General features: G+C 39.7%; 2 protein-coding genes across 4 annotated transcripts in view; one reads left to right on the top strand and one right to left on the bottom strand.

The window, feature by feature from the left end:
• prdm6 (PR domain containing 6) overlaps positions 1-1,904 on the top strand; it is a 36,019-nt gene extending 34,115 nt beyond the window's left edge. For both annotated transcript variants that reach the window (XM_010896020.2, XM_020052448.1), the window contains one exon: positions 1,623-1,904. In XM_010896020.2, the coding sequence (XP_010894322.1) occupies positions 1,623-1,740 (118 nt within the window). In that variant the 3' untranslated portion in view covers positions 1,741-1,904. The remainder of the gene's footprint in view (positions 1-1,622) is intronic.
• Positions 1,905-10,701: 8,797 nt separating this feature from the next.
• Positions 10,702-13,945, bottom strand: part of LOC105025386 (centrosomal protein of 120 kDa) — a 30,353-nt gene continuing 27,109 nt past the window's right edge. For both annotated transcript variants that reach the window (XM_010896019.4, XM_020052982.2), the window contains 2 exons: positions 11,818-11,963; positions 10,702-11,576 (listed from right to left, as the gene is read on the bottom strand). In XM_010896019.4, the coding sequence (XP_010894321.2) occupies positions 11,366-11,576; positions 11,818-11,963 (357 nt within the window). In that variant the 3' untranslated portion in view covers positions 10,702-11,365. The remainder of the gene's footprint in view (positions 11,577-11,817; positions 11,964-13,945) is intronic.

Raw genomic sequence — 13,945 nt, 5'->3', positions numbered from 1 at the left:
CTTAATCGTCACATGTTATACTAGCCCCTATAATACGACACAGTAAATACCTTATTAACGTGCAATTAAGTCCCTTAAATTAAGGGTGATGAATATTGTCATTTCTTCCTGATATACCACCAATTAACAATGCAAGAACAGTTTATAGTAGAGTGAATACAGTGGGAGTGTCACATAACATGATTTACATGACTGCTATGATAGCAATGTTTACATTATATGAACATATCAGTTTATATTTAGTATCCATCTTTGAGATTTTATTTGTATACTGAACCCAAGCTTTTACAGATGGGCACTGTTAACAAAAATCTATTATTACAACAAACTGAAAAGATAAACAAAACAGTGATCAAATTAAAGATTTAAAAGCAGACACATTCTTTAAAAGATTCTCAATCAGCCTATTACAATGCCCTAACGGCAACAATTATTCAAATAATAGATACTGTTAATCCAGCAGTAATGTGTAGAAAAATGAAAAGCTGTTCCACTTAATTCTGTCAAGGCTGATGGACATATTACTTCACAGATACAGCTTGGAAAAGAGACAAAACTGGGATGAAATTGCATTCACAGCGGTTACAGTCTTATCAGTGAAGATAATACCACCACCACATTATCACCATGTAGCCAGGGACCGTGGTGGGAAAAGGTGGCTGAGTTGTGGGAGACCAATCCAGTAACGAATCAGCTTTCTAATAAGCAATCAGTGATATACAAATGTGTCATCAGCACTTCAAATGCTCCAGAGAGGAAGAAGCACACAAAGACATTAATGAATAGACCACAGGAATCTTTAGGTAATCAATAGGGGCTGAGTTATTTTCATTGAGCTGATATGCTTGATAGATTAAAGCTGGCATTTTCAGTTTGTCAGGAATGCTCAAGTCTTTCTCCGCTGCAAAGCGTCACTAAACAAATTCCAGGCAGTCGGCAACTTTGGCCTTTTAAATAATTTGAATAAATGAGTTGTATGTGCACTCAGAGGACACTGCAACTTCCTTAACACTTTACTGTTACCAGATTGACAGAAATGTAGGCAGAATTTTCACACAATCAGAAAAACAACCTTAATACATGTAATGGAAGGGGTGATTGACACTAATCACCATGATTGAGCTAATGCTTACTAAAACCAGTCAAACCTGCTGTAGAACGCAGTCTGCCCAACGTGACTGCTCTGGACCCCAAGCCCCCAAACACGATATATTAGCAGTGCCCAGCCCCCTACATTGCGCACAGTCTGTTCTTTCTTCGTGGGCTGCTAGGCACAATACTTCAGGGGAGGCTCTCTTTGATAGCCAGCCTACCGAAAATCTCTTTTAGTTCTCTATCTATTGAAAGTGACATTGATGCACGCCTTATCTAGACAGGGCCCTTGTGGGGGACCCCTCCCGTCCTCCCCCTCCTCTGAGAATATCGACAAGGCCCGATGTTGGGAGGCATAGGGGCCTTCGCCCATCATCGGCATCAAGGCTCGAGGACTACACTCCAATTACAGCCCTCTGGTCCAGTCAGATTCCCAACCGCTTTGGAGTGTCGGTTGCCATTAAGGCGTCGAGTGATGAGGTTGGCGCGTGTGGCTGGCCTCTCTGAGCTGTTGTGTCTTGTGTGTTCAGGTGCGAGAGGTGCGACAGGAGCTTCACGCAGGCCACCCAGCTCAGCAGACACCAGCGGATGCCCAACGAGTGCAAGCCCATCAGCGGCGAGAGCGGCGAATCAATTGAGGTGGATTAGCTGATTGACTGGCCGGAATTAAACTGCAAGGAAAATCATGATTAAATGTCACGGACACTTAAGCAAAACCAAAGATTTCCTCTGAGAAACTCTCAATCAGCCCCAGAAAACCAAAAGCAGTAATAAAATAAGTAAGATGTTAAGAGATATTGATCTTGGCACAGAAAAGGTGACTATGGGGGGAGGGGGGGTGGTGTGGGAGAGGATGGGGGATGTGGGATTGTTGAAGGTGGGGGAGTCAATTATTTATTTATGACTGGGGAGATATGTTTCTCTAACCAAACCTCAAACTGGGACAGCAAAAAATACCAAAAATGTCTACTGTCAGTAGCTTTATATCTCCGTTTCTAAGTCTTTGTATCCTAATACCAAATGGAAAATGACTTTGGTTGAGGACGGAGAGGAAGAACATGTCTCTACTAAGAATGCACAATTTCTCTTCAGTTGCACCATGAAGCATGAGTTAGGAGTGCTTCCACCAAAAAAAGAAGAAACTATCCACATGATGAATTGTAAAAACAAAATTATATTTATCTTCTATTTCGCTCACACCATGCTTCGGGCACTTTTCCTAAAGATTATTGAAAAAAATTCTGTTCAATGTGATGCTGTTACATGTAAGAATGGAGATGATTTAAATATACATTTCTTGTAAAAACCAAAAAACAACAACAGCTATAAATCTTCAGATTACTGTTATTAAATGTAAAACGGATAGTTGGCAGATTATGTTGAGACATTTTGTCTAGATGGCTGTTGATGCCATGTTGATGGCTGTTCATGGCATTTCAGAAACAATTTCAGGGCAAGAATTTATTTTAGATCCAGGCAACCAGGAAATCAGTCAAATATCATCTGGTTGGCCTTTAATCTCAACATACTGTATCATATACATCTAGTGATAGCTTTTTGTCACTGGCACAATTGTAAACATCTGTTTAATGGTGACATTTATTTTAAGATTCAAGGGGCAAACTACATTATGATCAAAATGATGTGCTGAATTATTTTAATTTTATTGTTATACTATTGTTATTCTGTTATGCTATGCAATTTAAGTTCTATTTCATTTTCAAGCAATCTTGTCTGTACATAGTGTCACTACGATACACTTCTAAAAAGTGAGGAAAAGCAAGACAAAGCCCAAAGAAGGTTTGAGTCTGAATTAGAACATAAGAATAGACCAAGCCATCAGACATGTTGATGCAAAGCCTATCAAATCAAACTGGTTTATAGCTCTATCACAATGCTGTTCATTCAGAATGTATGACCTATCCTATGCTGTACAGAAAAACAAGGCATTTTTTATTATTATTACGGACCTAATGATTTGAGTTGAAATAAGCAAAGCAATTTCACTCAGATTAAAAGATGAAACGTGTGTATGATAATCATCAGCTTCACTGTATATGAGAAAAAAGCTTTGGAAAGTGTGTTCAATTCTGACTCGACATTTGGACTAGTTTGCATGATTTTTGCCTTTTACCTTTTTAAAAAAACAATAAAAAATGGGTCCATGAACGAAACCATTCCTCCAAAGGAATTAAAACACTGACCCAGTTTTGAACATTCTCAATAATTTGATTGATTATTTAATTCATTGTTTCTTGAATCTTTATTTTAATGCATTTGTATCTTATCACTATCATGACATTAATGCAGACACACATGTATCATCATTGCACCTGCCCTAAGATTTGTGTAGTATGTAAGTACTTTATTTTTCTTCTAAAACTTGATATTTTACTGGCAAAAATGCTATACTAATAATAACACCAAGTTATATTATAACAAGTGTAATTTTGAAGATGTTTTGAAGATTACAAACGTGTCTGAAAACACGACCCACCATTTCCAGCTTTCACAAAACAGCAATTCAAAAAAAAAGTGTGTGTTTGTTTGTTTAATGTAGAGGTGTAGCTTTTTCTTCGATGGGTCTGAGATTCATCTTAGCAGGCGGTGATGTATCAGTGTGTCTGCGGGCATGCTCCCCGCCTGTGGCCCCTGCGGTGTGTGTCTCTGTAAGGTCACGTCCCACAGCGCTGCTGGTTCTAGTGCGTGGGCAGCTGTCGAGAGGTTATGGATCTGACCTGGAGAACATGAACTCTGGTTGCTCACGCCAACCCTGATTTATTAGGCCATCCATACCCCTTTCAAGCATGCCCTTTTTCTCTCCCTACAAGCCCTGGCCAAAATCATCAAGGAAAAACAGAGAATTCAAAGCAGCTTCTTCAATAAACCTATCCACACGTCTTGCCCCTTTCAGCAATGACCTGGGTACCGCTGCTCTGAAAACTGTGCTGCTGTTAAAAGAGAACCTTTCACACGACCGAGTCAGGGTAAAACTGCTTTCACTTCCCACGTTTTTCATGCCACTCAAACAGAACGTGTCCAGTAAATTATTTTAAATGCTTATTTTGGCTTGGGTTGCACAATTTGATTTGGTTTGGATAGACGAGGTTAAGAATGTTCATCTATTTACAGGTCTTATAAGGCATTATAAACTCCTTACTTAGTTTAGTGTTGGTAAACCCAACTGTCTGGTGGCTATAAATGGGACAGGATGGGATTTGAGTTTGTAAGCTGTCTGGGCTCATATTCCAATAACAAATTATAGTTTGAGGACTAATGTTCTGCCTATTTCCTCTTGACATTGAAAGATTGGGTTTTCTTCATTACGACAAAGGGTAGCACTGTTTATTTTTATGTCTGGCATGATTTTGCTATCGACTGAGTGGAATCCAAATGCCATTATTTGTGTTCGTTTATTTAGGTGTGCTGGACGTTGGCTTTAACAAAACATCCAGTTTCTCCACTACTTTTGGAACATTCACCAATTAGTAGAACCAACTCTTAAATGTAGAACCTCATATCACCTGTATTGTCATGGTGGAGTTTGGATTAGTCATATGATGACTAAAACACTGCCAGCTGTTTCCATTTATTTTCCAGCGATAATCTTACTAGGCCTCCCACATACATCAGATGGTTATACCACTTATAAAACTACCTTGAACTCAGACTGAATGCTTAGTGGCTGTCACAGTTTGACGATGACAGAAAAAGATACCAGCTTTAAAGGATAGTTTTACTCTGTTAAACTTAATGTTAGATGTCTCCTCACCCTGAAAGAAGTCTAGGGGGCAAGAGAAACTGAATTATTCTAGCAAAACCAATATGGAAGTAATGAGGAAATAAATCACCAGAAATAAACTCTGTATTTAGTTTGATACTATTTAAAGAAAATGTGTTAATTAAAAAGAACATGGTCAGACACACCCCATTACTTTCATTGATTTTAGATAGTAATGGCTAAAGTTAGCTGAAGTTTGTATTGGCTTAACCCAGGATTAGTTTATGTTGGCCCATAAACCACTTTTAGGGTACTGAACATCTAATGTTACATTATAAAATAGTGAAATGTTCCTTTAAGTGTGATTTAAACAAATTATTCTCAAGGGAATTTGATGAATTTGTAAAACAAATAGTTAAGATTTCATACATCAATCACCATACTTTGCCATGGGAACTAAAACCTGTAAAACACAGCTTTACCCAGAGGCTAAACAAATGATCACACAAAAATTTTAATTTTGAAAGGCTACAAGTGAAAGTGGCCCTGGGGTTTTGGACTGTAATGGCTTTGCTTTTCATGGAATTTCCTGCCTGAAAAAATATTAAGCAGACAAGGGTCACACTTTCAAAAGCAATTAGTGATCAAGCTAGAGTTTTCCTAAGTTGTTCCTCCAAAAAAAAAGTTAATTGGAAACATACAACGGAGGGAAAAAGTCTGTGAGAAATTCAAGTTTCTCTTGACCTTGTTCAATTACAACCGCCGTTTATTAACTTGACAAATGTATCAGAGAGCAGAATGCCATTTTTCGAGTTTGCTATACAGTTGTGTATATGTCAGAAAGCTTGCGCTGTGCATATTCTGTGATCCATTGGGATCATTTTGAGTGTGGAACACAGCCAAAAGTGAAGGAGGGTGGGAAACCTCACTATCCTCACAGTTCTTTTGTGTTACCATTTAAGTTTTTTGTTATAGGTCTGTACATTATGGCGAAAGACCATACGTGATTATGGGCAATAACTGGGTGTGTGTATCAATTTACACCTTCAGTGTCAGATTAGGAAAAGCTGAATTTGTATCAGGCATTATGCAATGTGGGATGCCTGGACAGCACTTATCCCCAGTATATCACCAATATACGACAAACCCCTCCAAATGGCTTTATAAACCTGTTACAAACGCTACTATAACTGGAGAAATTGATGTTTTGCCATCTACATGGTATATGTTTCATATAACACTGCTTTCAGCTAATCAGCATTCAGCAGTTTATAATTAAGCGATAACACATCAGGGCATGGCAAATGGCATGGTAAATGGCTAATATACCAAGGCTAAAGGATGTTTTTAGGCACAATGTATCATGTAGTGCCTGGACACAGCACTATATTTGTAATATACCATAATCACCATTGATGCCTTGTTGCTATTATAAACCAGTTACCAAAGTAATTACATTATGAATGTGGCTAATGACGTTAAATGGGGGCTAATTACCATTTGTCTAAATTACGCTATAGGGGGTTAGAAATACCGCAACTTTGCTAAAATACAGGGGATGGACAAAAAGGGAAACACCTAACAGTATACAGTTAGGTCTGGAAATATTTGGACACTGACACAATTTTCATAATTTTACAATGGATTTGAAATGAAACAACCGAGATTTAATTGAAGTGCAGACTTTCAGTTTTAATTCAAGGGGTGAACAAAAATATTGTATGAAACGTTTAGTAATTGCAACCATTTTCATACACAGTCCCCTTATTTCAGGGGCTCAATTGTAATGGGATTAATTCACAAAATCATAAATAAAATGTTCATTTTTACTACTTTGTCGAGAATCCTTTGCAGGCAATGACTGCTTGAAATCTGTAACGCATGGAGATCACTGGGTTTCCTCCTTAGTGATGCTTTGCCAGGCCTTTGCTGCAGCTGTCTTCAGTTGTTGTTTGTTCATAGGTCCTTCTGCCTTACATTTTGTCTTCAGAAAGTGAAATACATGCTCAGTCAGGTTGATATCAAGTGATTGACTTGGCCATTGCAGAATATTCAATTTCTTTACCTTAAACAACTCCTGGGTTGCTTTTGCATTGTGTTTTGGGTCAATGTCCATCTGTAAAGTGAAGCACCATCCAATCAACGTTGCTGCATTTGGCTGAATCTGAGCAGACAATATATCCCTATACACTTCAGAATTCATCCGGCTGCTTCTGTCTTCTGTCACATCATCAGTAAACACTAGTGACCCAGTGCCATTGGAAGCCATGCATGCCCATGCCATCATACTGCCTCCACCATGTTTTACAGATGATGTGGTATACTTCGGATCATGAGCCGTTCCAAAACTTCTCCGTAATTTTTCTTCCCATCATTCAGGTACAGGTTGATCTTAATTTCATCTTTCCAAAGAATGTTGTTCCAGAACTGGGCTGGCTTTTTAGATGTTTTTTGGCGAAGTCAAATCTGGCCTTTCTATTCTTGAGGCTTATGAATGGTTTGCACCTTGTGGTGAACCCTCTGTATTTGCTCTTGTGAAGTCTTATCTTTATGGTAGACTTGGATAATGATATGCCTACCTCCTGGAGAGTGTTCTTCACATGGCTGGATGTTATGAAGGGGTTTTCCTTTACCATGGAAAGCATCCTATGATCATCCACCACTGTTGTCTTCCGTGGATGTCCAGGCCTTTTTATGTAGCAGGGCTCAACAGTGCATAATTTTTTCCTCAGAATTTACCAAACTGTTCATTTGGCCAGTCATAATTTTCCTGCAATCTCTCTGATGCAATCTTTTTTTGCAGCCAAAAGATGACCTGTTTCACTTGCATTAAGAGCTCCTTTTGACCACATGTTGTGGGTCCACAGCAACAGCTTCCAAATGCGAATATCACACCTGGAATCAACTCCAGACCTTTAACCTGCTTAATTGATGAAGACATAACAAAGGAATAGTCCACACCTGTCCATGAAATAGTTTTTGAGTCAATTGTTTTGGTTCCTTATAAAAGAGGGGGCTACATATTAAAGAACAATAATTCCTAAACCCATCTTCCAATTTAGATGTGAATACCCTCAAATTAAAGCTGAGAGACTGCACTTTAAGCCTATATTCATTATTTAACTGAATATATTTTGGTAAACAGACAAAATAACAAAACTTGTGTCAGTGTCCAATTATTTCCGGACCTAACTGTGTTAGGACCTAAAAATGAGGAGGTCCACCCTTTGCCTTCAGAACTGCTACAATCTTTCTTGGAATGTTGTTGTACAAGTCCTGAAATATGTGTAGCCGTCCTGGTGCTCATAAATCCACTCTTGGTAAATTTGTTTAGCAGTGTGTATAGGGCCATTTTCATCCTGGAATATTTTAAAATTGTCAGGGAACAGGGATTTCACCATAGAGTACATCTGGTACTATAAAATGCCCTCATATTCCTTGGCATTACTTGTAATATTAAAATGCAAAGCAATCACCAGGTGTAATGAATACCAGAAGATGGCTGCCCATACCATTATGAATTCCCACCAAGTTTAACAGTTAGCAACATACATTGTAGGCTGAAGGCATCTGTTGGCTTTCTCCAAATTTGTCACCCGACTATGTACTGCTAATTGACAATCAACCTAATGTGAGCTCTTCAGCTGTGTTTGTTGTGATTTAGTTACTTCAAAGTAACAGTCCTTTTCCATGTGGTGTTTTTTATTTTGTTCACCCTTTGTAATCTATTATTTTGTTGAAAACAACTTTGCCATTGTCAAGTGATTAATAAATATTAGAACAGTCAAATCTAACACGTTATATTATTTTATTTTTTAATTGTCGCGGCTAAAGTATTTTTCCTTTCTGAGCCTCCAAACCATCCAGTCAGTGCTTGAGAGGGAGCTGTCTGGAGCACTTAAACTGGCCCTTGCTGTTTTTTCTAAACAGCATACCAGTAACTTTATTGGCCATTGACTTATCTTCACAGCTAAATCTTTGGCAAAATAGCATTGTAGAGTACTTATTTTGTGAATCATGTTTACTCACCATTAGTCTGTGAACCCTGCCTAAGAGTATGTAAGTAGGATATGCATCCAGTAGTACGATGGATGTGCTGTACTCAATGGATTGCTCTTATTAACTGGTTACCAACACAATTAGAATAGTACAAAATCATGTGATATCATATCCGTGGTATATGGTCTCAAATACCATGAATATATCAGCCATAAGAGACTGCATACCACAGGGATGATATGACATTACTTTTTACTGCTCTAATTGTCTGTAATCATTTTATTAAAAAATGTATGCATCTTGGGGGTTTAAGACATATATCATGGCTAAGTGCTGTGTTCAAGCACTCCGCAATGCATCGTACTTAAGAACAGCAGTGATATATTGGCCATATACCATAGCCCATTGTGCCTTATTGCTTACATTAACCACAGCCAATCAGCCAATCAACACTCAAGATTCAAACCATCCGCATTGTAATGTTTATAGCACTTTACAATCATATAATCACATTACCTTTTTTAATGACCCGATTCAGTAAAACTCAACTAATTCACACAGATATTCTGATTCATTGGCACCACGCAATAGGATATCAGTGTAAAACCTGGGCAGGGAGATTTCATGGCTTGTAATCCATATTCCTGATTCTGATATATCACTGTAAATTCCATCCAGGTGCTCCCATTAAGCGGCAGTACTACAGTCTGTGCCTATTACGCAGAGCAAACAGCAGTCATGTAAGTCATACCAGATACTTGGCATTGTCAGATTAAGCCCTGCGCATGATGCCACAGGTAGCAATCAAAGCAAAGAAAAGTGTATCTGGTCCGGAGATTCAAATGTGTACAGCCCAGGCGTGAGTGACTCTGTAAACATGCTGATAGTGTTTCTTTATATCAGCCATGTAAGCTGTTGCAGACGGCCTGTCCTCATAAGTACAGGGGAGTTGTAACGGCGAGGAGGGCGAGTGTCTAAACAAGCCATACGTCATATCAGCAGGGCCAGATTTTACAGACAGCAGTCTCCAGCAGGCCTCTGGCTCCACTCCTTGCCAGCCAGATAGAGACCCGGGAGGAATTCAGCCATCCACTTCGACCAGCAGACATACGAGCTGTGAGTGTCTGCACACCGTCAGCCTAGGATGTCAACACAAGCCACCCCACCTCCACCAATCAGCAAACATCATACGGGAACACACCGTGGGCCGCGTCTATCGGCCAGTGTAAGGACATGTTGTTGAACATGTGACAACGTGTAAAGGCTTCACGCTCCTGCATCCATAGGGCAGCAGATGAAGCCCATCAACCCATACAGATATATACTCAATGACATTGTTCTATCATGTTAGTATGGGACTTGGGTCAGTGCCCTAGAATCAATCTGGAAATCTGGTATCAAACGAGAAAAAGTGTGATTAATAGTAGCACTTAACATCAAACGTGTGTAGAGTCAGAAGAGGAGCTGCCATTGACTTGACGGATGCAATGGATGAGCCATGGGAAGTCTTTTGAGAAATCCTCATAGGGACTGGATTCTTTTACTGTGGTGTGCAGTATAAGGCCAAATCAACACAGCACAAATGGGAAAAGTACCAGGCCAAATAAAGGCACAACTCTATGAACTGGGCAACTTTAAAGGAAGCATAACTTTAAAGGCTTAATGAAGCCTTCAATAAGCACTTTAATGCCTACAGAAATCCTTCATTAGGAAAAGCTACAGTATATTACAGGGCACATTTATGACACATTTTGAAAACGTACAAACCATTCACGTTCCGTTTTTGTGGATTACTGGATCTATAAGACTTATGTTGATACATTTTCTAAATGTTTTAAAACACTTCTATTGTTCAAATTAACTAAACAACTTGGTTAATAGCAGAACTGTTCAAATCAATAGGGTTGATTTATTAACAGTGCATGCAACTAAACCAACCTGGGCGCCCCAACATCGGACTGTGAAGCCGTAGATAAATACAAATAATTTATTCAATACACACTAAATCAGTATACATTCAAGAACAGCCCATTCTTGTAAGTCATGAAAAAAACGAATACATTAACACACGAATTCTGTATCTAAGTTTTTTTAAAAGCTGGTAAATATACATTTGCTGATGTCACAGCACCATCTAGTGTCTACTAAAGACTCATTCTGTATAAATGCTTTAAAAACTAAATGCTGTGCCGTCACATGCTACACTTCAGCCACTCTTCCATTGCATTCATTCAACACATTTGGAATGTAACACTTGGTAAAATAAAATACATTTGGGGCCATTCCCTTTTTCACAATCTATAAAATATTATCTCAGTATAAAACAGTGATACAGCCAAATTACACAATTATTACATAAATGCAACAAAAAAACGGCCAAATCCTTCTAAAGAAAATGTACGAGGACCCCCGAAACAGCAAACATAAAACAAATCTCTTGAAAGAGAGCACACTCATTTGTCCAGGTTTCCTACTTTACCACATTTCCAGGGGTATGAATCGGTTTGATAGTCCCATTCATATCTTTTAGCTCCTGAGGAACCAGATCGGTGGTCAGCGAGCTACTCTGTGCGCCATGGCGTCTTGGATTTGCCTATTGAGCTCGCTGATGATGCGGTCTTCGTGCGTGTACACGCCTGTGCGCAACAAGGTGTCCCTCTCCTCCAGCAGCCGGCTGAGGTGGTCGTCGGCGCTCTCATTGGGGGACACGGCGGGGCCGCTCGAGTCGCCGGCCCACGGCCTCTTGTCTTCCTGTTGTTTTAACCTGAGGGCAGAATAACACAGCCTGTGATGAAGGACAGAAAACCACTCTTAAAGGGGTTCCTTGGTCAGACAAGGTCAATATATCACGTCACATCAAATGATTGACACTATAAATGGTTGGCTTATGAATTCCTAAAGACACATTAACTTGCTTTTGACAAAGGGTGTTTCAATTAACCCCACAGGTTCTTGGCTGATAAATCCTAGTGTTGTAGTCAGTGTGTGGTGGTGTTAGTTGGTACCTGTTCAGCTCATTCCTGAGGTCCTCCAGCTCGTGTTTCTCGCTTTTGACAGCTTCCTTCTCCTCGGCTGCCAGGTAGCGCAGTCTCATGCTCTCCAGCTCTTGCTGCTGCTTCTTCAGCCGTGTCATGGCGCTCTCCTGCTCTCTCTAACAAAACAGGGAATCACAGCGTGTGGTCACTGGACCCTAAAGCCCTCACACAGCAAGAAAACAACCCTGTATTCATGCTTGCCTTAGTAACAGGGTAAACACTAACTAATACAGTGCCTTAGAAAAGTAGTCAGTCTTTATTCAGGCCTCTGGCAGCGATCGGAGCTTCAAGTGGTTTTAGATATGCCACCACCAGCTTTGCACACCTGGATTTGGACAGTTTCTCCAATTCTTCCTTGTATATTCTCTTAAGCTCTGTATTTTGCTCTGCTCATGCTACCCTCAACCCAGTCTCCACCACTGAGAAGAACCTTTATCATTATTAATGCTCCCACCACAATGCTGCATCATAAGGGTGTGATTAGGCAGATGATCAGAGGAACCTTGTTTGCGCCAGATGTAGCGCTTGGCATTCAGGCCTAAGTGTGATTGTGTTTTCATCATACCAGATCTTTTTCCTCATGCTCCCAGAGTCCTTAAATTGGCATGTCATATGCCTTTTACTCTGGAGTGGGGGCTGTCTACCAACTCTATCATAAAGGCCTGATTAATGGGACAGTAGAGTCTGGTACCTTATATAAACAGTTGCCTTTTAAAAAATGATGTCCAATCAATTGAATTTGCTGCGGATGGACTTCAACCAAGGTGTAGAGAAATGTATAATTATCAAAGGACACATTTGAGCTCAGTTGAGTGACATGGCAATGGGTGTTAACACTTCAGTTGACCCACTTTCAATGGCAAACATTTCTAAAAACATGTTTTACCTTTGTCATTATGTGGTATTGTGTGTAGACTGATGGCAAAAAAATAAAAGTCTATAATGAAAAACAATATGAAGGAAATAATGGGGTCTGAACACTTTCCAATGGCACAAGTTACATTGTCTAAATATTATTTGGACAACATTTTTGTTTCGGCCCTAATTTGCTGAGCCTTCACCAAAACTTGTTCTTCCATCTTTCCAAATTGAGAGCACAGATCAGCTGCCATTATTACCAAACATTTTCCTCTGCAGCATACACACGGTAAGGTACACGTTTAAAAACAAATTGCAATGAATCAAGGGAATCACAAACACAGAAATGCAAGAATTGAATATATATATAAAATTGTGAGATTAACAATACCTGCTGAATAGGCATTTAATTATTGTGATCGTATTGCACTTTAAAGTCACTGATTATTTCCAACTCTAATTGGCACCCCTAACCCAAAAAACATTTTGATTGACAGAGTGCTATGCAGACTTTAATGAACAGCTGCTTAGGGACATGTTGTGTTCCATGACATTGAACTGTTACTGGTCTAAATATGGGCATGATCCTTCCCCCCACACGACTAGCACCAGTTAAAAAATGGACGCAAGGACAAAACATCTCTAATACAGAGTGATATGTTGACACATGATTACATTTAATTCTGTGTTTTCTGTGAACATTAGTCGCCTGTAAAACATTTGTTTTATCAAAATTGCTAGGAAAACAAACCGAAGAAAAACCTTTCGGAGGGCATGCACTGCCAAGAAATTGCCCAAGCCAAAACACTGAAACAATTAACACCAAGATTTTGGTATGGCCTCTTGCACAGAGCATTTTCCTCAGCTACTGCTGGTGGATGAGAGCAATACGTATTTTAGGGCTGTGACCAGGAGAGGGAACAACAACAGTGGCAGGCAAGAGACTAGGTGTGTGGTACTAGGTGTGTGCGCATTCATAGTAATGGAGTCCAGGCCATTGTTATGAAAAAAATTATAAAAAAAAACAGCTATCCAGACTTAAGTCTTTCTCCATGAGGAAGGAGAAAACAGAGGCAGAGCAGGCAGAGCAGGCAGGCCTGTGTGACCAGTGAACGACCCCTGTTCTCATTCCCTGTGGCCTGCATCCAGCAGGTCAGACCAGGGACTCGCCTGAGTGAAGCAAGCTGCCCAGGAGGGCCTCAACTGCAGTTTTCTGGAAAATAAGCCAAGTGACTGACAG

Source organism: Esox lucius, chromosome 13, assembly GCF_011004845.1.
Source record: "Esox lucius isolate fEsoLuc1 chromosome 13, fEsoLuc1.pri, whole genome shotgun sequence".
NCBI lineage: Eukaryota > Metazoa > Chordata > Actinopteri > Esociformes > Esocidae > Esox > Esox lucius.
The sequence above is the reverse complement of the archived record's forward strand: the minus strand, read 5'-3'. Positions and strand labels throughout refer to the sequence as shown.